Genomic DNA, 26,867 nt, shown 5'->3' with positions numbered 1-26,867 from the left:
TCTTCCCTTGCCTTGTGTGTGAAGGGTTAATTCCCTTCTGTGTGTGTGAACACTGGGTGTGTTTGTTGGGTGTGGCTACTTGGGTCTATAAAGCCTTTGTGCATAGCATTTGTCTGAGGGGTACTTCAGCCATGGTTAGCCGGAGCAACCTCCTGTGTATTACCTGCCAGTGGGGGCCACCCTTGTGGTCATAAGTTTTATGTCATGATGTTCAGTTGATGTTTTCCTTTGTTATCTCTTTATTGCAACTACGGATGTCCTGGTTACCTGTGTGATATGTGTGCTGTGTCCCTTAGTGTTCTGTGGACATTAGTAGTCATGCATGGGTTCCAGTCAGCGTGGCTGTGACAGGTATGTTTGGAACTACTTTAGTTCGCCTGTCATATCTGTATGTTGTATTTGTTCCCCATTCCTTGCAGCTTGGCCAGTGAGACTCCTGTTCCTCCACGTCCAGAAGGAACAGGTCGTCTTACCCTCACTCCTAGTTCAGGGACCAGTCGGAGGGGGAGTAGGGATCCGAGGTTCCTGAGCATGGGCCCTCCTACCTTCAAGGTCGGCCCATGCAGCTAGGAGTTAGGGACGGATTAGGGATGCGTTAGGAGGTGACCTGCTCCCTAATTATCTCGTCCTGGCCGAGCAGTGGTTAACATCTTCTGTCATCGCACGGCTGAGGGTTTTCCCCATCCTCAGCCGTGACAGCTGATAATGCTGCAGCGCCAAAAATACTGCAGCACGTTTTGCTGCCTCTCCCTATCCCCTAACATTCCATCCTACTATTTTAAGTTTATCAGTCATAGTTTGCAGAAATATCTCTGGAACTCTGGTGCTCCGACCGCCCTCCCCCGAAACAAAATTAATGTACCCATCTCACCGCTGGTCCAATACAAATGGGGCAAAAAACCTTCCTGTAGCCGGGCATCGGCATAGTAAAAAAGTTATCAAAAACATTTTGAATAAGCAATAAACAAAGTTGCTTCTCGAACCTGCCTCCTATACATTAGAGTCTGCAGCGTTCAATAGTTACGCAGATCTTGCACTATAAAGCTATGACCTGAATGGACTAAGGCAAACATATGAACTGGTGAACCAGTAATAAGCACTGGTACAATAAATATTATATTGCAAAGATAAATTACATTGATAAGGCAAGAGAAAAAAGAGAAAAACAAAAGCAATATATTGCACTTATCAGGCACGACCCTCGACCCGGAGACCCAGGAACATGTAGGAGACATATTCATCCAGTGTTCGCTGAAGCTTTAACCCCTTAAGGACCTTAACATTTTTCACCTTAGAAACCAGGCCATTTTTTGCAAATCTGACATGCGTCACTTTATATATATATGGTGATAACTTTAAAACGCTTTTACTTATCCAAGCCATTCTAAGATTTTTTTCTCGTCACATATTGTACTTCATGACAATGATAAATTTGAGTCAAAATATTTCATTTTTATTTATAAAAAAAATACCAAATTTACAAGAAATTTTGAAAAATTCACAATTTTCTAAATTTCAATTTCTCTGCTTTTAAAACAGATAGTGATAGTGGGACGTTAGAAGGCTTAGAAGTTTCAACGTGCCCAGGGCCACGGCCTCTGCGTGCACCATCAGCATCATGGCCACTTACCTGTCCCTTACTGCTAGCCTTCTTAATATTAAAAGTTCTGTATGCTTGAAAGTATGTCACACGTACAGTAGCATAGAATTTGTAAGTGTATGCTCAAAAAAATTAAAAAAGGTATTTTGGATGCGCACACTTTGCACAGGAGATATACCGCAGATAATGTCGCTGATGTCGGCAGCGGCTAATAAAAAAATTACAGGGAATGTCACAGGTATTTGGGATGTGGAAACGTTACACAAGAGAAATGCCACAGATAATGTTGCTAATGTCAGCAGCGGCTAATATAAAATTACAGGGAATGTCACAGGTATTTGGGATGTGTAAAGGTTACACAGGAGAAATACCGTAGATAATGTCGCTAATGTCATCAGCGGCTAATAAAAAATTACAGGGAATTTTTTGGGATGTGGAAACGTTACACAGGAGACGTACTCCAGGTAATGTCACTGTCCGCAGCTGACACAGTCTACAGAAAAAGTACACTGGATGTCACTGATATTTTGGGGATGTGCACATGTTACACAGGAGATGTAGCGCAGCTAATGTCACTGTCCACAGCGGACACCGTCTATGGAAAAGGTACACTAGATGTCACCGATATTTTAGGCTGCACACACGTTACAAAGGAGATGTAGCACAGATGATGTCGCTGTCACCAGCGGCCTAACTATTGCACACTATTTAGCAGGATGCGCTAAAAATAGATATTGCTGCCACACACAATAGTCCTTTAAAGGACTTTTGGGTCTGTACAGTTTTAGCAGTTTAGCGCAGGTTGCGCTAAAAATATATATTGCTGCTGCCACACACAACAATAGTCGTTAAAAGGACTTTTGGGTCTCTGACAAGTTTTTCAACGTAAAAAAAATATTTTCACTCCGTACACTATCTTTCCCTTTTTTAGCACAGCTCTCCCTGACTAACACTGAGCTGAACATGTGTCATCGGGTGCTATATAGCACCCGATGACACGTTCCGGCCAGCCAATCACTGTAATGCCAGTAACCAACATGGCTACAGCATTACAGTGAAGGTGCTTACCTGTGCAGTACTTACCTGCACGTTTATTGGCTGCGTAGCAGCCAACAAACGTGCGGGGAGGAGACTCGAGCAGAATACCATGCGGGGAGGAGACTCGGCCGAATACTGCCATGTGCCAAGCATCGAGATGCTCAAGCTGAACTGGTGTTCGGCCGAGAATGCTCCATTAACACTAGTGATAGAGAGTCCTTGCCAAAATTTAAGGGTCAGCCAATCTTCAAAAAACACCACTGGATCAGGTCCCTCAGCCTTTTCAGGGCCCCCAATCACCCTGAGATTATTTCTGCGCCACCTATTCTCCAGGTCGACAGTTTTTGGACATCAGTAAAGACATATTATGAATAATTCTGCCGAGATCTCTCTTCACTGGGGGTAGCTGATCCTCAATAGTGCTCACTCTGTCTTCCACCTCTTTGATCCTCTCATTCACCTGCCTGAGGTCTTCCCTGAAGAGAGAGACATTTTCCTGTAAACTGCCCATATTTGTATTAAGAATATGTAGTGAGCTGCTGCAATGTTTCCCCGCAATAAAGATATCCTTTATAGTGGGTTTATCTCAAGGAGTAAAAGAGTTCTCCAACTCCATGGGTGTACCTGGTGTCTCAGATGGTGGGGCACCTTCCTGCATATCTTGCATATCTTGCCCCCCTGTTACTTGTGGCGCCACCATTTTGGAGGCCATATTGGCCTGTTCAGAACGTCGAGTAGGGGCTGGTATGGGTTCCCTTAAGGGATGTATAGTAGTGTGGACTGTTGGGGTAAGAGGGGGAACAGAAGAAGAACGTGCATATCTACCCAGATTGGCCATCTTGCTTCGGAGTTGCTGGAGGCCGGACCTCTCTTTGCACCCTCTTCTTCTTGCCTGTGTGTGTCATTTAGGCGTCGGAGGGAGCCGCACAGTATGGGGAAGTCACCCGGGGTCCGTACAGATAAGCAGTGACGCTGCAGATTTAGGATGCTGTAGGGAAGCAGGAAGGGAGCCTCTCAGCGCTGCGTCCGCTCACATACCCGATCAGGCCACGCTCCCTACAAGTTTGTATTTAGTACCTGATGGTTTCTTTCCGACAACATTTGGCTTTGGAATACAGTTTTACACCCAAAAATATTAACTGTGCAATAATGACCTGAGGAAACCCTGAAAATTCACAAACCACTCAGTGGTTCAGAGAAGTGTAGAAGTTACAGCTACTACTCAGGTTATTAACAACTAGACTCAATGGGCCATTCTAGTTGATATCATTTACCCTAATTTGGTGCCTTCAGTAGCTTTTCACCTCTGGAACATCACCACCTTCTTTAGAATATCCAGTATTCTGTTTGGGACTTCAGGCTTCTCTAAAATGCATTAGTTATTTCTGCACGATTACCTCCATTCATCTTGTTGCTAGTCTTCCTTTTCTCTTTTCACTTCGAATCTTCCACACATGATGGTCTTTGCTGATGGTCTGGATCTTCTTGTAACATGTCCAGAATAAATTAAAGCTTCATTCTGGTCACTTGTGTGGTTTAAGCTGGAGGCTTATGGAGCTCATCTAAAAATCCATACATAATTATAGGTAACATTACTTCTTATACAGTAACCGATATAATGTATCTCCACAGCTGCCCCCATTGTCAGTATCACGGCTTCCAGGACTCCTGATGGCAATGATCAGATTTATATGTGTGAAGCTACAAACTACTCGCCGGAAGAAGTGACAATGCACTGGTTGTTGGACGGGAAGAGAATCAATTCTTATCGACAAAGTAACAGTGGATATTTCAGTAAGGAGATTTATCACTGGATTCCGCTACAAGGGGACAAACGACCATCTCAGATCTCCTGTGAGGTCGAACACGAGACATTAAACAGTCCAATAAAGATGACAGAGGAAGTTAAAGTGGAGCGTAAGTCACTATACTGTCTGGTTTCTATGTGTTACATATATATATTGTTTCCACATATAATTTAGACCATTCTACAGCGGTCACCATATGACAGAAGTGACCTCGATGATGGACATAGGTCATTGTGCACTTGAAAATTGACAATGTGCAGGTCAAAGCTTGGTATTTTTGGATATTGTGCAATGGAATCATCCAAGAACATTTTGCCATTTTTAGCAGACATACTGTATGAACCACATACTGGCCAATATTTAGAGAACTGTGTCTACAAGATATAAAGACGTGAAGACATGACAGGCATAGCACAGTGATACAGCAGATGAGAGCAAAGGGGCCTCAGGGGTGTGAGTTAGTGAGCCCACTTTGGGTAGAAGAATGACCATTGGGAGAGGTCCAGTGTGCAGGAGAGACAATATACACTGGATAATGAAATGCAAAGCTAAAAAGACCAAGGAATACAAGAGAGAGAAATCTAAAGGAACCCCATAACACTCATAACCATTCTATTTCCTGAGCCCAGGGCATACATACCATGCAGGAAGGCCATGCTATGGGGCCACTTGGCTGTTACTTTATGCAATGAGAACCTCTGCATTACTCCCTTCTCCAGTGGAACTGCATTGTTAGGAAACATACACTTGGTAACTGGGAAGAGCTTCGAAAGGGAACCGGCCACCATTCCTTTCTGTTCTGGGTGGAAAAACTCAGTATTAAAATACAGGGCTCAGTTTGATTTTCGCTTTGGTCACGTGCAGCATACGGGTAGGCTACCCGACACTGCTAGATTTGAGTGTGTAGTTCCCTTTAAGCCAGTCAGGCCGGTTACCGGCAATCCTTATCACAGCCAGCAGAGGGAGCCCCCAGTTCAGTATAAATAGGCTAGGGCCTAGCTCAGGAAGTTAGAAGTTTCCAGACTCAGTGCAGAGAGGATTCCCTCCTGAGTCCATGCATAGAAGTCAGAAGGGCATAGCTAACCAGCCAAGACACAGATTACCACAGAGGCCGATCAGATAAAGCAAGAGGTACTCAAGATAACAGAGGAGGTACTAGATAAGGACAGCTTCAAGGGTACGCCGGATAAAGGGCATTAGACCTTGGGGAGAAAGTCACATGTAGCAGGACCAGTCAGGAATAGTGAGTAAGCCGCCTGTACTGCATCTCCTGTAATCAACACTCTGTATAATGCCTTGCTAAGACCGGCCATTCTGTACTTTCAAGAACCAGCTGTATTCACTGATATTCAGTAAATGTTCCAGTTTTTGTTGGCTACCCTATGCTTGCTTCATTCTTTTATAACATCATACACGGCGTGTCACCGTTTAATTGACACTGGCGTCACGAACTCATCAACTACCTGCCTGTTCCAGCATTCGCCCCGATTTGAAGACGACAGTGGATCCCAGATTAGTGGTCAATCTGCACTACAAAGCCCAGCATACACTACTGACCCCCTGGGACACTGCATCGCTCTTTTTGGCGTCACGAACAGGATCCGCATACTTCGACAGTGCAGAGAAGTGTGAACTGTGTGCTTTAACTATTCCACCACCGTATTGCGAGGACTGCACCCTTTATTTCCAAGCCGGTGGATTGAAATTGTGCCTGGGAGGAATCAGAGACGCTGTACTGTGTTGCGCTACCCCCAGAGAGAAAATCGTATTTGTGGACTGTGATTTATTGGACTTTGCAACACCCTGCTTGCTGTCAGGGAATCGTGATCAAGATGGCCACCGGCCGCCTGGAGTAAAGTTTCCCGCGCTGCTGAGGACCTCCGTGGGCGGATCCCTTCAAAGACACAGAGAATCCCGCCCCTCTTCATCATCGCACCGCCGCGGCCCTGCTTTTCCTGCGTCAGCAACGTCACCGCGTACACAGGACGTCCGGAGTCTCACGAGATTTGGCCTGCGCGAACCCGCCGATACCGGTAAGAACTTGTATCCGGAGGGAAGGGGATTGTTCCGGCCCCTTTAGTCACCAGCGGCCACCTCGTAATAAGTTAACATGTCAGATCCGGGAGTTGCCGAGCGGCCGGACCCGGGAGAGCTTGCGGCTCCTAATCATCCTATAGCCCCCAGCATGATGCCCTTTACCATGCCTTACTATTTTGGGGCCCCATGGTTTCCCCGCTATAACGGAGAGGCCCATACCCTAAGAGACTTTAAAGAAAAGTTGCTGGCCTTATTCAAACTGTACCCCATAAATGCCGATCAGCAAATGGAAATCTTGCTAGCGCAACTTGAGGGGGCTGCCCGCAGAGAGGTATTATCCTGGCCTGCTGCTGAAAGGAGTACTCTAGAGCAGATATTCACCCGCCTCAGGGCCACTTTTGAAACGAGGACTGCCTCAGAGATAAAGATGCACTTCTTTGGCAAGAAACAGAAGTCCGGTGAGTCCCTCCGTGACTATGCCCTATCACTTCAGGAGGCTTTGGGGGCTGTAATTCAGATAGATCCCAAGGAAGCTGATAACCAGGACCAGACCCTGAGAGAACAATTTATTACCGGAGTGTCTAGTGAGCAAATAAGGACCCAATTAAAGATGCTGTCCGCCCAACACCCTAACAGTACCTTTCTGGACTTTAAAGAACTGGCTATAAAAATTCTGGGGTCAGCAGTATCTACAGAGTTGAGCCCCCCACCTGAGTTATCAGCCTGCAGGTCAAAACCGCTTATCATTAACCGAGCTGAGGCCGGTCAAGCTGTTCAAGCTACAGCTACCGATACTATCGCCATGCTGACAGAGCAAGTAAATCACCTCACTAAAAGCCTAGAGAGAGTGTGCAGAAAAATGGAGGAATGGGAAAAACCTATGATGTCAGAAGAGGAGTTCCTGTCACCCTCTAAGCCGTTCCCACCTCCATACCAAGAGACTCACCCCAGGGATCCTGGGAGGCGCACTAGGGGTCGCAAGCGGCCCGTGTGTACATACTGCAAAAAGATGGGACACACAGAATCCACTTGCTGGCAGTTAAACGGGCAACCCCTGAGGCTGAGGACCACCCCTCGGGAGGTAGAACACTAGGTCCAAAAGATCCAAATTGGATGCCACGGTATGTAGGATCCCATCCTAAAATCAATGTGGAGATTAACGGGGTCCCCTTTGAAGCCCTATTAGATACTGGGTCTCAGGTCACTACTATTCAGCTGCCCGCCTTTGAAAGATTCTGGGACACCAACCAATTGACCCAGCCGCCTGAATCCTGGGTAGAGATTATCGCCAGCAATGGCAAACCGGTAAAGATCCATGGATACTGGGAACCCACCCTGCAGGTGGGAGAAGTAACCTTGCCTCAACAGGGGGTGATAGTAGTACAGGCCGGCGACAGAGGAGGACATCCTGTCATTCTAGGCACCAATGTCTTCAAAAACTGTTATGCAGAAATCCTTGCCGTATTACATCAGACTCTGCCCACCGCTTCCTCTGCATCCAAGAGGGTGATTCAAAAGACTATCACTGTGTTAAGTGCCCAGCAGAGGTTTGCTAACGGGAAAGGAGAAATTTGTACTGCCAAGATTCGTGATAATAAGCCTGTGACTTTGCCTCCTAATTCCCAAACTCTCTTATGGTGTCGTGCTGTCCTGGGAGTCCAAGGCCAAGATTATCCAGCCCTGGTGGAACCAATCCAGATGGAGAACTACCCTTATGTGAGAGCTGCCAAGTGCCTGGTGAATGTCTCCCAAGGTAAAGTACCTGTCCGTCTGATTAACCTGAGTGACCATCCTGTTGCGCTTACTAAGCATTACCCTGTTGCCCAGCTTTCTCAGGTGTTCTTCCAAGACATCATCCGTCTTCCGGTGACAGAAAAGCCGCCAGCTGCAGTCAGCGGATGTCCGCCGGTGCCTCAGTCACAAGTACCCTGGTGGGAAGAGCTACATGACCCCCCAACATCAACAAGAAGGGATACTACGGCTTGTCAAAGAGCACCACCAGGCCTTCAGTAAACATGCTGCTGATTATGGAGAGGTTAGTGCCATACAACACACCATACCTACTGGCTCTCATCCTCCTATCAAGGAGAGATACCGACCCTTACCGCCTACTTCATATCAGACTGTAAAAGAAATGATCCAAGAGATGAAAGACTCTAATGTAATCCGGGACAGTCGTAGCCCGTGGGCGGCACCCCTGGTCCTTGTAAAGAAGAAGGATGGTGGTATCCGTTTCTGCGTGGACTATAGGAAGATTAACCAAATAACCCACAAAGACGCGTACCCACTGCCCCGCATTGAAGAGTCACTAACTGCTCTGGGCTCCGCTGCCTATTTCTCCACATTGGACTTGACCAGTGGCTACTGGCAAGTACCCATGGCCCCGGCAGATAGGGAAAAGACTGCTTTCACCACTCCCATGGGCCTGTTTGAATTTAATTGTATGCCGTTCGGGTTATGTAATGCCCCAGGAACTTTCCAGAGACTAATGGAGCGGTGTTTGGGTCACAAAAACTTCGAAACCGTGCTGCTGTATCTAGATGACGTCATTGTGTACTCAAAAACATATGAAGACCACCTGAAACACCTAGCAGAGGTCTTTGAAATCCTTGTCAAATATGGCCTGAAGGTAAAGCCATCTAAATGCCACTTGCTCAAACCTGCGGTAAAATACCTGGGGCATGTGGTAAGCGGAGAGGGCGTACAACCTGACCCTGATAAGTTAGCGGCTGTCCGTAACTGGCCGGTACCCACTACCGTCAAAGAGGTGAGGGGTTTCCTTGGTTTTGCCGGCTACTATAGACGTTTCATCCCCCATTTTGCTCAAATAGCCGATCCTATCCAGGAACTCTTGAGGGGGCAGCCCAAGAAAAGTCCTAGAACTCCAGTGCTCATTGAGTGGAATGAAGAAAGAGAGATAGCGTTCCAGTTGTTAAAAAAGAAACTGACCGAGCCTCCCGTGTTAGGTTATCCAGATTACAGCAAGCCCTTCCATCTGTATACTGATGCTAGCAAACGAGGCCTGGGGGCTGTGTTAGCCCAGATTCAAGAGGGAAAAGAAAGAGTGATAGCTTATGCAAGCCGCTCCCTGAAAGGAGCTGAGAAAAATGACCAGAATTATAGTTCCTTCAAACTAGAGTTCCTGGCATTAGTGTGGGCGGTGACGGAAAAATTCAAAGATTATCTAGCCGCTACCCCATTCATTGCATTCACTGATAATAACCCTCTGGCACATCTAAATACAGCTAAATTGGGGGCTTTGGAGCAAAGATGGGCCTCTCGCCTCGCCAACTATGATTTCTCTGTAAAATATCGTGCTGGACGTACTAATGACAATGCTGATGCTTTATCCAGACTTCCCACAGAGACAGCTCCTGATGATGTGCGAGATGCCTGGGAAGATGTAGAAATGCCGGCCTTCTACCATAAATTTGCTCAACAGGATCAGGCTCGGGCTACCAGTAACAGCGCTGCAGTTCCTTCACCCTCCAGTAGGCCGGAACTCAAAGAAGAAAGGTGGGTGAAACTACAGTCTGAAAGTAGAGTGCTGGGTGAATTGCTGGACTTCATTACCAGTGGCAGAACCCCTGAGAGGATTCGGCGTAAGAGTACAGATCCTGAGCTCATCAAACTGTGGAGACAGCGCCATCAACTCTTCATACAAAAGGGCCTGCTGCTACGGAGAAGCCTAGACCCAGTGTCCAACGAAAGAGTGCATCAAATTCTCATACCCCGACGAGATGCAGGTATGGTGTTGGAGATGTACCACAATCAATCCGGTCACTTTGGGGTCCAAAAGACTGAGGCAAATATCCGCCAGCGGTTTTACTGGGTGGGCATGAGAGAAGACATGGAGAAGTGGTGTCGGGAGTGTGTAGCCTGTGCCTTGAAACGAGGTGAACACCATGATCAGAGGGCACCACTGAGACCCATTGTAAGTACTCGTCCTCTTGAACTTGTCGCCATCGACCATGTGAAACTGGAGCCTAGTCGCTCAGGGTATGTGTACGCTATGACTATTATTGACCATTTCACTAAGTTTGTTGTAGCGGTGCCTGTGAGAGACCAGACGGCCAAGACTACAGCCGAACTGTTCTGGAAACACTTCCTCCTGCCCTACGGTTGTCCAGAGAAGATCCTCACCGATCAAGGTCCTGCTTTTGAGTCCCATCTGTTCCATGAACTGTGCCGCCTGCACAACTGTAAGAAGATCCGGACGACGGCCTACCATCCGCAAGGTAATGGATTATGTGAAAAAATGAATCAGACCTTGATAGAGATGCTGAGGACCGTGCCTCCTGAAACCAGGGGAGATTGGCCTAATCTGTTGCCACAGCTCATGTTCACATACAATCATACCATACACTGTTCCACCGGGTATACCCCCTTTTATTTGATGTTTGGGCGCCAAGGATTATTGCCTGCTGACCACTCCTTGGATGTACTCGTACCTGATTGCATCAACCCATTCCCTAATACCGACTGGGTTGCTGAACACCAAAGGCGATTGAATACGGCCCAAGCTATTGTTCAGGAACGTATGGACTATGCTAGAGACCGGCAGCAGAGAGACTATGACCAAGCAGCCCATGCAGAACCCTTGACAATAGGGGCTGTGGTATGGTTAAAAAATAACCGCCGTACCAGTAAACTGGACAGTAAATGGGAGCAAAGTCCTTATGTTGTCACTGCAATCCCAAATGTTGGAACTCACACTTATGAGATCACCCGGGAGGGCAGGGGATCCCAAATTGTACACCGAAACCGGTTAAAGCTCTGCCTGACACCAGGACCCAGTGCCGAGAGTTCTATATCTGAACCCCCTGTGTCAGAGTCATCGATACAGCCTGAGGATCCTATGCAGGCTGTCCGAAATCTAAGGTATGACGCCGATCCCATGCATTGGCTTCTGACACCATGGTTGAACTTGTTGGTGCCCGCTCCGGCACCTACTGTACCTTTACTTCCAGAAGAGCCGGTTCAAGATGCCCCGGATCCAGTTCCCCCTCCAGTGGATCCTGTTGTTCCTGTTGTTCCCGTTGTTCCTGACCAAGGTCTCACGGATGGAGATCCTCCTGTTGCTACTCCCTCTTCTACCTCGGTGCTAAGGGAAGAGGAAACCCCTGTGTTGAGAAGGTCCACCCGGATGACCAGGGGACGTCCGCCAGTCCATTTAAGAGACTTTGACTATGCTGGTGGTGTCTCCTCCCGAACAGTTACTGTCGGAAATAGCCTGCTTGATGTTTGTGCGCAAGAATGGACTCCTCCACGTGAGCCCTTGCCTGTTCTACACCCACGGGGAAATCCTGTGTAGTTCCTTATTATACCTCAGTCAAGAAAAATAGACTAACCTGGTTCACCTTAAGTCCGCTGTGCCAGGTCAGCGGCCGTGCCTAAGAAGAAAGAAGACGCCCCTTTTTCTTGCGTCATTTATTGCAAATGTTATATTTTTATGTGAAATAGTTGTTTATTATATTTATAATGTAATGTTTAAATTATGCATCAGCTTATGTTGGTTCAGGCATGTGTGTGAGTACGAGGCCTTACTCACGTTAAAGTCTGGGGGTGTGCAGCATACGGGTAGGCTACCCGACACTGCTAGATTTGAGTGTGTAGTTCCCTTTAAGCCAGTCAGGCCGGTTACCGGCAATCCTTATCACAGCCAGCAGAGGGAGCCCCCAGTTCAGTATAAATAGGCTAGGGCCTAGCTCAGGAAGTTAGAAGTTTCCAGACTCAGTGCAGAGAGGGTTCCCTCCTGAGTCCATGCATAGAAGTCAGAAGGGCATAGCTAACCAGCCAAGACACAGATTACCACAGAGGCCGATCAGATAAAGCAAGAGGTACTCAAGATAACAGAGGAGGTACTAGATAAGGACAGCTTCAAGGGTACGCCGGATAAAGGGCATTAGACCTTGGGGAGAAAGTCACATGTAGCAGGACCAGTCAGGAATAGTGAGTAAGCCGCCTGTACTGCATCTCCTGTAATCAACACTCTGTATAATGCCTTGCTAAGACCGGCCATTCTGTACTTTCAAGAACCAGCTGTATTCACTGATATTCAGTAAATGTTCCAGTTTTTGTTGGCTACCCTATGCTTGCTTCATTCTTTTATAACATCATACACGGCGTGTCACCGTTTAATTGACACTGGCGTCACGAACTCATCAACTACCTGCCTGTTCCAGCATTCGCCCCGATTTGAAGACGACAGTGGATCCCAGATTAGTGGTCAATCTGCACTACAAAGCCCAGCATACACTACTGACCCCCTGGGACACTGCACACGTCTTCCTCCCTTTCATGTACACCACTGTCCTGAGCTCACATCCAGCTGCTCCGACTCATGAAGGGTTTATGAGTTTTGCAGCAGAGATGCATTTACTTTTCATTCCCTTTGTATTTGCAGATGATTGTAAGAGATCGTGTCATTTTGGCCTCATCGGTGTCTTGGCAGGATTGCTGGTGACTGCACTTCCAGGACTCTGGTATTTCATGAAGAGAGGTGAGAGGCTTGTATAGTGCAACATTTATACAAGACAGTTACCATATGAGAAGAATTTGAGAACCTTTTCAGGAAATTAAAGCAAGCAAAACTGTACATTACTATATCTATCTATCTATTATGTGTCACAAAACCAGACCTCCCAAGTGTCCCTCTTTTTGACCTAAGTCCCTCTTTGCTCCTTAAATGTCCCTCTTTTTGATCTGAGGTATGGATTTGCATTATTACATTCACAATATTGACCCAGAAAGTGTTTTGTATATTTTTCCATTATTTGATGCAGTTGGGATTTTAGAAATTTCTATATTCAGATTATTTTTGTGCCATTTCGTAAAATAAAATGATTGAAATGTATAGATCTATGTATGGACCTTTCACACAATGAACCATAAGTGTCTCTCTTTAATTGTCCAAAAAGTTGGGCGGTATGCAAACCACTGGCAGAACATTGTCCGTAAGGAATCAGGTTTACATTTTATTTATGTGGTGATTTTAGTACAAGGTTTTGCTTTCATCACTTTTTGTGTTCTGTCAGGAAATTCCCTTGATGTGGGTTTGGATTATTGGACATTCACAGAAAAGTATATAAAGGGAAATGTCCTAATTGTTCTTCTCTGCTGATATCCCACTACCGATATGGATGAACTGAATTCCTCTTTCATTTCTGTAGATTCGCAGCGGTTTCAGGTGAGTCACATTCACAGGGTAGAGACTGCGGACAACAAAGTCACCATTTACTGTATGGCGTCCAACTGTCCAGAAGACGTGCAGGTGACCTGGAGGATCACAGAGAATGATGGAGGGAAGATCATAATCTCAGATATTAAGCAGGAAAACGATGAAGAAGCTGCCCTCGTGACCGGAAGTGATTATTATAATGTGGAGACAGACCGATCATATGAAGATAAACTCCACAACGTGGTCTCTTCTCTGAGCTTTACACCAGTTGTATCGAAGCACAAAGAGATGGCGTTCTCCTGCACCTTCCAGTGTAACGGGAGAAGTCAGGAGAAAAGTCAGAGGTTCAGCTTCATATTCAGTAAGAGAATTCAGGGTCTTCTTCTTGTGGTTTGTAGTGCTGCAGTAATTACTGTATAATAGAAAAGGGCAGATCTACAGAGTAAACCTCAGCCTTAAGGCCAGGGCTACACGGCGACATGTGTCGTGAAAAGTCACGCAACGTTTTTCATAATGACTGTCAATGGTGTTGCACTGCATCATGCTGCGACAGGACAGTCGCAAAAATTCCGTCTAAGTTGGATTTTTGTGTGCTTGTCGCTTCTCAGTCGCAGCATGTCGCATGTCGCAGTGCGACACTATTGACAGTCATTGCCAAAAATGCTGTGCAACATGAATGTCGCGTGACACATGGCGCAGTGTTGATGTTCCTTGTTGTCGCACGGCTCATGGGCGCAGTGTAGCCGTAGCCTTAAGAAGACAGGATGAATATTTCAGGCTCACACACACCAATACCCAATGTGGGTACACTAAAGCCACTGACCATAGCGGTGCCTTGGTGGTCTATACGTGAAAGGAGCCACAAGCTTACATACTATATGTGGTAAACTATGTAATAGAACATAAAACAGAAAGTTATGCATATATAGATAGGTAGTAGGATATACCTGGGGGGCAGGATACACCTGGATGGAAAGATATAGCTGGGTGGTGGGATATACAGCAAGGTGATAGGATATAGGTGGGTGATAGCTGGTGGTAGTAGTATATAGCTGGGTGGTAGGATATACCTTGGGGGTAGTATACATCTGGATGGTAACTAACATATGGCTGGGTGGTAGTAGGATACACTGTAACTGGGGGGTGGCTCAGATATAGCTGGTTTGTAGTATATAGTGGAGCTGGGTCATAAGATATAACAGGGTGGTAGTATATAGTTGGGGGTAGGATACCCTGGGATAGTAAGATATAGCTTGGGGGGGAGGGCTGGGATTATAGCTGGGTGGAAGTATATACTGTAGCTGGGCAATATAGTTTTGCAGGGATTTTATTTCCCATTATACTGTAGCTGGGTCATAAGATATAGTTGGGGGTAGGATGTAGCACAGTGATAGGATACAGTTGGGTGGTAGGCAGGGGTTCAGCACAGGTTGGGTGGGCCCCCAATGTGAGCATCCTAAGGCTGGGTCTCCACACTCAGGTTTTGTTCAGATTTCTTAATATTTTTATAAGCCAAAAGCAGGTGTATCATGAAGGTAATAAAAGTCCTGTGAACAAAGTTCACTCTCTTTCCTCTGAGATAATGGGGTATGGTGACTGGGAATGTTGCAAAGAGATGATACTCAGAAACTTGCTAGTTGACGCTTTTTCTATCTCTCTGGGTTCCTTTCCCTATGGCTTTACTCTGCCACCTATGACTGTAGATGTCCACTGAAGGCTTCTAGTTATACCTGTCCTGAGCTCTCGTGATGGTGTCTTAACATGTTTCCCACCACTTTTGTAGCAGAGTCTTGATAGCTCCGATGGTTGATCACTCTGCTGACTTTACATATCTTCTGTGGCCTAGGACCCTACAGGCTCTCTGGGGTAGTGGCCCTCACAGATGAGCTGCCTCTGGGGTACTCATGGACCAGAGGAGCGGGAGATGGATATCATTCTCCTTCACTCCTCACTCTCCATTCTTAGTGCGGGCATCACAAGAGAATCACAAAGCGATGAGTGATGCCAACGGTGCTATAGTCACAGCTCTCATTAGTTAAATTAGAAAGCTTGTGGCACTCATTTTCTGTGTCCTTCCTGGCACCCCTTGGCCTGGAATGTCCACCCCACTGCTAGGTTCATCTCTGGTGGTAGGATATGGCACAGTGATAGGATATAGTTGGGGGCAAGATACAGCTCGGTGGTAGGATATAGCACACTAATGGAATATAGTTTAAGGTAAGATATGGCTGGGGCATAGGGTATATTTAGCTTTAAGATACCTCTGAGGGTCTTCATGATCACTATTATCAATTTGTTATTAATAGTGTTGAGCAAATCTAAATCAAACAAATTGACTTCCATTTGAATTTCAGGAAAAGTTTGATTTGCCGTGAAGCCGAATTTACTCACTTTTCGTGGTAATGAATAAATTTTTCCTGAAATGGTGGTAAAAACGAATACATACTCACCTCTTCCATTGGCGCGCCATCTTGATTGAAGATACCAAACAAAATCTCGTGAGAGGTGACGTATGACGTCACCACACCGCTGCACGAGATTTCGTACAATGTCTTCAATTAAGATAGCCGCGGCGGCCTCTATGCGAGCCAATGGATTAGGTGAATATTATTTTTTTTTACCCTGATTAACCCCTGAAAGGCCTAAATGGTAGCCTCAGATGCTGCGATCAGCGATGAACGTGGCATCTGAGGGGTTTAATGACAGGTGGTGGCGCGATCACAGTTCCCCATCATTGCACCTGCTACATACAAAGAAATATGCTTTGTTACAAAGTAATTTGTCACAAATCAAATTTCTTTGTGAAATTCGGCGAAGCAGTGGAATCATATTTTTCATAACTTCGCTCTCACAATTCATTAATATCGATGTCTTTTTACTTGCAGAAAGGCCAGAATCGTCAGACCCCGTGCAGATGTCTCTGGGTGACAATGGAGACGTCCTGTGTTCCGTCTCTCTGCAGAACTTTTTTCCTAAAGATATCAGGATACAATGGAGCCACGGCCTGGGACATTTCCAGAATGTAGAGACAAGTGATGAGAAGTTTACAAAGAATAAGGACTTTACATTCAATGTGAGAAGTGAATGTAGGATTCCCGGTCATGTCCTCAAGGATCAAGGATATAGAGTACGAGCCATATGGAGCCACAAAGCTGAGTCTAAGGAAAAGGAGGCGTCAATAACAGGTAACCAGCATCTTCATTCATACTAGGTTACACTCTTCCCTGTTGTCTGGGAGAGCAGTGATTTCACCTTCCTTCCTCCTCACACTTCTGGCTGTAAGACAAGTGGCCAGTAGCGTTGCTAGGGGGGTGTTGCGGGTGACACCAGTGACTCTGATGGCGGCGGCAGGGCACAGGGAGATGAGCGCTTCCATTGTGGAAGCGCTCATCTCCATAGTCTTTTGTATCGCCGTCCTCAGGACAACAATACAGATGGCTGAGCTGCAGTGGGGCCAGCAGCCTATCAGAGGCCGGTGCAGGCAGCGCGATGACGTCATCGCGCTGCCTGAGCCGTACAGCGCAGGACTCAGGCCGGAAGAGGCCTGCATTGCATCACTGCCATGGAGGTGAGTAGAAGTGTTTTTATATATATATATATATATATATATATATATATATATCTATATATATACAATACTTTAAAGTTTTACTGGCACATGATGGGGGGTGCTCTTGTTACTGGCACTTGATGGAGGGGGCTCTTGTTACTGGCACTTGATGGAGGGGGCTCTTGTTACTGGCACTTGATGGAGGGGGCTCTTGTTACTGGCACATGATGGAGAGGGCTCTTGTTACTGGCACATGATGGGGTGCTCTTATTACTGGCACATGATGGGGGGTGCTCTTGTTACTGGCACATGATGGGGGTGCTCTTGTTACTGGCACTTGATGTAGGGGGCTCTTGTTACTGGCACATGATGGAGAGGGCTCTTGTTACTGGCACATGATGGGGGGCTCTTATTATTGGCACATGATGGGGGGTGCTCTTGTTACTGGCACATGATGGGGGTGCTCTTGTTACTGGCACTTGATGGAGGGGGCTCTTGTTACTGGCACTTGATGGAGGGGGCTCTTGTTACTGGCACATGATGGCGGGGTTCTTGTTACTGGCACTTGATGGAGGGGGCTCTTGTTACTGGCACATGATGGGGGGGTGCTCTTGTTACTGGCACTTGATGGAGGGGGCTCTTGTTACTGGCACTTGATGGAGGGAGCTCTTGTTACTGGCACATGATGGGGGGTGCTCTTGTTACTGGCACATGATGGGGGTGCTCTTGTTACTGGCACATGATGGGGGTGCTCTTGTTACTGGCACTTGATGGAGGGGGCTCTTGTTACTGGCACTTGATGGAGGGGGCTCTTGTTACTGGCACATGATGGCGGGGTTCTTGTTACTGGCACTTGATGGAGGGGGCTCTTGTTACTGGCACATGATGGGGGGGTGCTCTTGTTACTGGCACTTGATGGAGGGGGCTCTTGTTACTGGCACATGATGGGGGGTGCTCTTGTTACTGGCACATGATGGGGGGTGCTCTTGTTACTAGCACATGTTTGGGGGGGCTTTTGTTACTGGCACATGATTGGGGGCATCTATGGGGGCACTTATTACTGGCACATAATTGGGGGCACTTATTACCTGCACATTATTGGGGGCACTATAGGGGCATCTACTGAGGCCACAAAGAAGGGGTATTTTATATGGGGGGCTCTGTACAGTAGCATTTTATACTGGGACACATTATGGTGGGTACTATGGGGAAGGGGGGAGAGGAGTACTATGGGGTCATCTATGGGGGCACTAAGAAGGGGTATTTTATACTTGCAAATTATGGGGGACACTGAGGGCATCTACTGGGGCACTATATATGGGGCATTTTATACTGGTACATTATGGGGGGCACTAGGAGGAAGGGGGGAGAGGAGCACTATGGGGGCATTTACTGGGGGCACTATATAGGGGTATTTTATACTGGCACATTATGGGGGCACTATGGGGACATTAGCTCAACTGGGGGCAATACAAGGGGCTATTTTTTGCACTGTCACATTATAAGGAGAATTATTTCTACTGGGGGGGCATTATGGTGGGTTTTATTACTGCCCCATGGTATGACCCCTTAGTAGCAGCACCAGCCTCTCCCTGCTCTGCTATCCCTCTGCCCCTTCTCCAAATCCTTATTATGAAATCTTTCTCATTAGGATAAAACACAACATCAGTGTGAAATCATTGCCAGTACTAGTGTACCCGTGTCACTGACCATAGGGGACTCCGCTGTATAGATGTGTACGTTCCTGTATGTGATCACTTCTTCTCATTGTGTTACAGACTTTGCATGGCGTCCGGTGATGGGAGAGATTGAGAAACCTACATTCACCGATGGTAAAGAGGCAAAACTGCTTTGCCGCGTCTCTGGGTATTTTCCTGATGCCCTGGACGTGAAGTGGTTAAGAAGAGATGCAGACAATCAGGAATTCTATGTTGTATCTGCCAGTGACAAATACAAGATCCCAGTAATGGAGGCCACACTACAAGAAGATAAGACCTTCACCTACACAGCATGCCTGATCCTCTCTGTGTCAGCGGCAACAGATCACGGCTCAGAGTTTATCTGTCGGGTGAGACACCCCAGTGTGACGGGGCCCCTGGAGAAGACGACGGGAGAAATCAGCGTGATCGGTGAGAATCAACAATTACACACATTATTAATAACTTTATGCTCTTTATGTGATATATATCAAAGGTGAGACATCAGAAAACATATAAGATGTCTTATAGAAAAAGTTCCCATATTATACATGCTCTATAAAATCTATTGGTGCTTAATAAAAAACAAAAAATAACTATTCAGCAAGTGTTACAGTTTATAGAAAACTGTAGTCATTGAGCTGCACTCAGTATTCTGCTGGTGCAGTCACTGTGTACATACATTACTTATCCTGTACTGATACTGAGTTACATCCTGTATTATACTCCAGAGCTGCACTCACTATTCTGCTGGTGCAGTCACTGTGTACATACATTACTTATTCTGTACTGATCCTGAGTTACATCCTGTATTATACTCCAGAGCTGCACTCACTATTCTGCTGGTGCAGTCACGGTGTACATACATTACTCATCCTGTACTGATCCTGAGTTACATCCTGTATTATACTCCAGAGCTGCACTCACTATTCTGCTGGTGCAGTCACTGTGTACATACATTACTTATCCTGTACTGATCCTGAGTTACATCCTGTATTATACTCCAGAGCTGCACTCACTATTCTGCTGGTGCAGTCACTCTGTACATACATTACATTACTTATCCTGTACTGATCCTGAGTTACATCCTGTATTATACTCCAGAGCTGCACTCACTATTCTGCTGGTGGAGTCACTGTGTACATACATTACTTATCCTGTACTGATCCTGAGTTACATCCTGTATTATACTCCAGAGCTGCACTCACTATTCTGCTGGTGCAGTCACTGTGTACATACATTACTTATCCTGTACTGATCCTGAGTTACATCCTGTATTATACTCCAGAGCTGCACTCGCTATTCTGCTGGTGCAGTCACTGTGTACATACATTACTTATCCTGTACTGATCCTGAGTTACATCCTGTATTATACTCCAGAGCTGCACTCACTATTCTGCTGGTGGAGTCACTGTGTACATACATTACTTATCCTGTACTGATCCTGAGTTACATCCTGTATTATACTCCAGAGCTGCACTCGCTATTCTGCTGGTGCAGTCACTGTGTACATACATTACTTATCCTGTACTGATCCTGAGTTACATCCTGTATTATACTCCAGAGCTGCACTCACTATTCTGCTGGTGGAGTCACTGTGTACATACATTACTTATCCTGTACTGATCCTGAGTTACATCCTGTATTATACTTCAGAGCTGCACTCACTGTTCTGCTGGTGCAGTCACTTTGTACATACATTACTTATCCTGTACTGATCCTGAGTTACATCCTGTATTATACTCCAGAGCTGCACTCACTATTCTGCTGGTGCAGTCACTCTGTACATACATTACATTACTTATCCTGTACTGATCCTGAGTTACATCCTGTATTATACTCCAGAGCTGCACTCACTATTCTGCTGGTGGAGTCACTGTGTACATACATTACTTATCCTGTACTGATCCTGAGTTACATCCTGTATTATACTCCAGAGCTGCACTCACTATTCTGCTGGTGCAGTCACTGTGTACATACATTACTTATCCTGTACTGATCCTGAGTTACATCCTGTATTATACTCCAGAGCTGCACTCGCTATTCTGCTGGTGCAGTCACTGTGTACATACATTACTTATCCTGTACTGATCCTGAGTTACATCCTGTATTATACTCCAGAGCTGCACTCACTATTCTGCTGGTGGAGTCACTGTGTACATACATTACTTATCCTGTACTGATCCTGAGTTACATCCTGTATTATACTCCAGAGCTGCACTCGCTATTCTGCTGGTGCAGTCACTGTGTACATACATTACTTATCCTGTACTGATCCTGAGTTACATCCTGTATTATACTCCAGAGCTGCACTCACTATTCTGCTGGTGGAGTCACTGTGTACATACATTACTTATCCTGTACTGATCCTGAGTTACATCCTGTATTATACTCCAGAGCTGCACTCACTGTTCTGCTGGTGCAGTCACTTTGTACATACATTACTTATCCTGTACTGATCCTGAGTTACATCCTGTATTATATTGTGACAGGACCAGGGGGAAAGTGGTAGAAGGAGTCTACATTTTACCTAGGTTCCTGTCCTATACGTTCTAAAAAGCAGCCAGGGAATTGACAGCAAGGAAAACTAGGTTTTCTCTTTGCAAGGGTTTTGTTAAAAACAAACCTGGTTAGAAGGGCCTGGCTGCTTGGAGCAGGGAGAGATGGGTGGGTCCCTGCTCCAATTAGCCACTCCAGGTATTCAGGTAACTGTGGCTAATCACCTTGGAACCTGGGGGTGCTATAAAAGGGCAAATAGCTCACTAGCTGTTCGCTCTGCTCCTGGGAAGAACCCTGCTGGGTGAGTGGAAAACAACAGTGTGTTTTGTTGATGGAGCTGGGCACAAGGCTCAGTTTCATGTAGTTAGGGACTACTGCCTGTTTAGTCGTAGTGGCCAGACGGCCAGGTATTTCATTTGTTTTGAACTGTTTTGTTTAATATTTATTTTTCTGCAAAAGTCAATAAAACTGGCTGAGGCCAGTTGCACCATACTTGCTTGGACTGGACTGTGTTTTATGTGCCTAAAGCACCCGTCTATCCCAGGAGACGGCGGTCCCGTGAGCTAATCCCGTTACATATGGTGGAGGCTGCGCTGGCACAAAAAATCCAGCAAGTTTTATGTCCTGGGTTAAGTCTGCTGTTCTGAAAAAAAACAAACAGTGCAGATATGGAGGAAGTGCTGAAACAGCTGGTCCAGGCTGACATACAGCTTCAAAAGGCGAATGCTTACCAGCAGGAAACCAGTCGGTTGTTCATGGAGACTACGCAAGCTGGTTTCAGAGAACCGCAATCGCTTAATAAAAGTCTGGTGGAGCAGATAGCGGTGCTGGCTGAAAGGCCGCATGTCCAGGAGGAATCCATTTCTGTGGGGAGGAGAGTGCAAGCTTCCCTTCAAAAAATGGTAGCAGGGGATGATGTGGAGACCTACCTCACCATTTTTGAAAGAGCCGCTGAAAGAGAGAAACTCCCAGCCGAACAGTGGGTAGACACCCTTGCTCCATTTCTGAGTGGGGAGCCACAGAAAGCCTACTATGATTTGACTGAGCAGGATGCCAGACAGTACCCAAAACTGAAAGCAGAAATTCTCGCTCGCTTAGGTGTAACATCTGCGGTCAGAGCCCAGCGAGTGCACAACTGGACTTTCCAATTGGATAAACCAGCGAGGTCGCAAATGTATGATCTTTTTCACCTGGCTAAAAAATGGCTACAGCCAGAGGTATCTACAGCCACTCAGGTGGTGGAAAGAGTGGTCCTGGACCGGTTTGTTCATGCTCTACCAGTTCGGATACAGCGCTGTGTGGGACAAGCGGACCCCAGGGATGTGGATCAGCTCGTCGCCCTAGTGGAGCGGTATCTGAACACCGAGGAGTATCTCCAAGACCTCTCTCCTACTTGGCCGGCCCCAGGGAGCCAGAAGTCTACTGATCGCGGTAAGACTGTTCCTAATCTAAAGGGGGCGAGGGAGGGCCATAAAGTAGGAACTGAGACTGATCTATTAGCCAGACCTCTTAACCCCTTAAGGACACAGCCTTTTTACACCTTAGGACCAGGCCATTTTTTGCAAATCTGACCAGTGTCACTATAAGTGCTGATAACTTTAAAACTCTTTGACTTATCCAGGCCGTTCTGAGATTGTTTTTTCGTCACATATTGTACTTCATGACACTGGTAAAATGAAGTTAAAAAAAAAATTTTTTTTGCACCAAAAAATACCTAATTTAACAAAAATTTGGAAAAATTTGCAAATTTCAAAGTTTCAGTTTCTCTACTTCTGTAATACATAGTAATACCCCTAAAAATTGTGATGCCTTTACATTCCCCATATGTCTACTTCATGTTTGAATTATTTTGGGAATGATATTTTATTTTTTGGGGATGTTACAAGGCTTAGAAGTTTAGAAGCAAATCTTGAAATTTTTCAGAAATTTACAAAAACCCAATTTTTAGGGACCACTACAGCTCTGAAGTCACTTTGCAAGGCTTACATAATAGAAACCACCCAAAAATGACCCCATTCTATAAACTACACCCCTCAAGGTATTCAAAACTGATTTTACAAACTTCATTAACCCTTTAGGTGTTGCACAAGAGTTATTGGCAAATGGGGATGAAATTTGAGAATTTCATTTTTTTGCCTAATTTTCCATTTTAACCCATTTTTTCCACTAACAAAGCAAGGGTTAACAGCCAAACAAGACTGTATCTTTATTGCCCTGACTCTGCCGTTTACAGAAACACCCCATATGTGGCCGTAAACTACTGTACGGGCACACAGCGGGGCGTAGAGTGAAAGGTGCGCCGTATGGTTTTTGGAAGGCAGGTTTTGCTGGACAGTTTTTTTGACACCATGTCCCATTTGAAGCCCCCCTGATGCACCCCTAGAGTAGAAACTCCAAAAAAGTTACCCCATCTAAGAAACTACACCCCTCAAGGTATTCAAAACTGATTTTACAAAGTTTGTTAACCCTTTAGGTGTTGCACAAGATTTAATGGAAAATAGAGATACAATTTCAAAATTTCACTTTTTTGGCAGATTTTCCATTTTAATATTTTTTTTCCAGTTACAAAGCAAGGGTTAACAGCCAAACAAAACTCATTATTTATGGCCCTGATTCTGTAGTTTACAGAAACACCCCATATGTGGTCGTAAACTGCTGTACGGGCACACGACAGGGCGCAGAAGGAAAGGAATGCCATACGGTTTTTGAAAGGCAGATTTTGCTGGACTGGTTTTATTGACACCATGTCCCATTTGAAGCCCCCCTGATGCACCCCTAGAGTAGAAACTCCAAAAAAGTGACCCCATTTTAGAAACTACGGGATAAGGTGGCAGTTTTGTTGGTACTAGTTTAGGGTACATATGATTTTTGGTTGCTCTATATTACACTTTTTGTGCGGCAAGGTAACAAGAAATAGCTTTTTTGGCACCGTTTTTTTTTTGTTATTTACAACATTCATCTGACAGGTTAGATCATGTGGTAATTTTATAGAGCAGGTTGTCACGGACGCGGCGATACCTAATATGTATACAATTTTTTTTATTTATGTAAGTTTTACACAATGAATTAATTTTTAAAACAAAAAAAAGTTTTAGTGTCTCCATAGTCTAAGAGCCATAGTTTTTTTTAGTTTTTGGGCGATTATCTCAAGTAGGGTCTCATTTTTTGCGGGATGAGATTACGGTTTTATTGGCACTATTTTGGGGTGCATATGACTTTTTGATCGCTTGCTGTTACACTTTTTGTGAAGTAAGATGACAAAAAATTGCTTTTTTTACACCGTTTTTTTTTTTTTTTTTTTACGGTGGTCATCTGAGGGGTTAGGTCATGTGATATTTTTATAGAGCCGGTCGATACGGACGCGGCGATACCCAATATGTATACTTTTTTTTATTTATGTAAGTTTTACACAATGATTTCATTTTTGAAACAAAAAAAATCATGTTTTAGTGTTTCCATAGTCTAAGAGCCATAGTTTTTTCAGTTTTGGGGCGATTATCTTGGGTGGGGTATGATTTTTGCGGGATGAGATGACGGTTTGATTGTTACAATTTTGGAGTACATACAACTTTTTTGATCACTTTTATTAACTTTTTGGGGAAGTAAGGTGGGCAAAATTTCAATTTCATCATAGTTTTTAATTTTTTATTTTTATGGCGTTCACCGTTTGGGTAAAGTAACATGACCGTTTTATAGATCAGGTCGTTACGGACCCGGCGATACCAAACATGTGTAGGGAATTTCATATTTTTTTTTTTTAATCAGTGATAAATGTGTTTTTTGATTTTTACTTTATTTTCACTTTTTTTCACTTTCTTTTTGACCCAGACCCACTTGATTCTTGAAGATCCAGTGGGTCTGATGTCTGTATAATACAGTACAGTACAATATATAGTACTGTACTGTATTTTACACTTTGTCTGAACAGATCTATGTCTTTCAGCACAGATCTGTTCAGCACCATGGACAGCAGGACGCCTGAGAAGGCGTCCTGTTGCCATGGGAACCTTCCCCGTCTGCTCAGTTATGGTCAGAACTGCGCACACGGGGAAGGGTAAGGACGGGGCTTGGGGGGCTGCCTGGGAGCTCTCTCCCTCTCCATTCGGAGGGGCTGCAAAGGCACAGCAGCCCCCCGATGGGAGAGGGAGGGAGCTCCCTGCGCTGTTAACCTTTTCCATACAGCGGTCCGTACGGACCGCTGTATGGAAAGGGTTAAACGGCTGACATCGCATCACCGATGTCAGCCGTTTATACCAGGGTGCCAGCAATGTGCTGGCACCCTGGTATACCCACTAGACGCCAACGATTACGCAATGGGAGGCGGGCGGGGGATCGCGATCCCGCCTGCAGCACCGCCCGCCTCCCGCACCGCCCGCACCGCTCGCAACCCTCCCCCTGCACCTCCCACCCGGCAAAAATCACTAAGGGGTGCAGGGGGGAGGGATACAGATGCATTTTAGGAATACTAAAGTTTCTGATCCCCGCGGTCAGGGACCGCGGGGATCAGAAACTGCAGAAATCGCAGCAAACCGCAGGTCTGAATTGACCTGCGGTTTGCCGCGATCGCCGACATGGGGGGGTCACGGGACCCCCCGGCGCATTTAGCCTAGGTGCCTGCTCAATGATTTGAGCAGGCGCCGGGTTCCGATCACTGCCAGGTGACGCCCTGTGTCCTTAAGTACCAGGGCACAAGGGCGTACCTGTACGCCCTATGTCCTTAAGAGGTTAAGCCAGTTAGCCCTAGACAGCCTTGGGCGGTCAAAAACATTGTTTGCTGGCGATGTCAAGGACTGGGCCACGTAGCTGCCAACTGTCCTTTGGCTGATGAGCCTATGGAATGTGACAGTGGGCGGAGGAGGTCATTGTTTGCGGGACCTGCCTACTCTGCCTTGCCGACCCCAGATATGGAGCGACAAACTTGCAGCTTGGTGATTGAAGGACACTCAGTTCAAGCTCTGTTGGACTCTAGTAGTCTAGTGACTCTTGTGCATAGTAGCCTGGTGGACACTAGGAAGCTGCAAAAGAGACAGATGGGGGTCATCTGCATACATGGGGATACAAAAGAGTACCCCACTGCTATAGTCTCTTTTGAAACCCCGTGCGGGAAAGTAACCCATGAAGTGGGGGTTGTAAATAGTCTATTGCATACTGTCATTGTGCAAACAGTAGGGGTGACCCAGAGTGAAACCGAGAACTTTCCCTTAGCAGTGCTTGCAGGTGATACTGATGATGTTCCGGAAATTGGTCTCCCTGACTTGCCAATCTCCAATGATAACTTTTGGGACAACTCAACTCAGGGACCCTACATTAACCCATGCATGGCAAAGTGTGAAAATAGTCAATGGGGTGCCTCAAGAAACTGGGGTAGAGAAAATATTTCCCCATTTTTCTATAGAGAATGAACTCTAATATAGAGTTGATAAGCAAAATGGACAAGTTGTGGAGCAACTGGTGGTCC

At 45.9% G+C, this 26,867-nt stretch overlaps 1 protein-coding gene across 1 annotated transcript in view; it reads left to right on the top strand.

Annotated features, from left to right (window-relative positions):
* Nucleotides 1-26,867, top strand: part of LOC122945781 — an 82,386-nt gene that overhangs the window by 22,857 nt on the left and 32,662 nt on the right. The window contains exons 4-8 of the mRNA XM_044304971.1: nucleotides 4,271-4,555; nucleotides 12,890-12,985; nucleotides 13,656-14,024; nucleotides 16,549-16,848; nucleotides 18,992-19,342. Of these exons, the coding sequence (XP_044160906.1) occupies nucleotides 4,271-4,555; nucleotides 12,890-12,985; nucleotides 13,656-14,024; nucleotides 16,549-16,848; nucleotides 18,992-19,342 (1,401 nt within the window). The remainder of the gene's footprint in view (nucleotides 1-4,270; nucleotides 4,556-12,889; nucleotides 12,986-13,655; nucleotides 14,025-16,548; nucleotides 16,849-18,991; nucleotides 19,343-26,867) is intronic.

This window comes from Bufo gargarizans, chromosome 8 (genome assembly GCF_014858855.1).
Source record: "Bufo gargarizans isolate SCDJY-AF-19 chromosome 8, ASM1485885v1, whole genome shotgun sequence".
NCBI classification, from domain to species: domain Eukaryota; kingdom Metazoa; phylum Chordata; class Amphibia; order Anura; family Bufonidae; genus Bufo; species Bufo gargarizans.
This window is presented reverse-complemented; position numbering and strand designations above follow the sequence as displayed.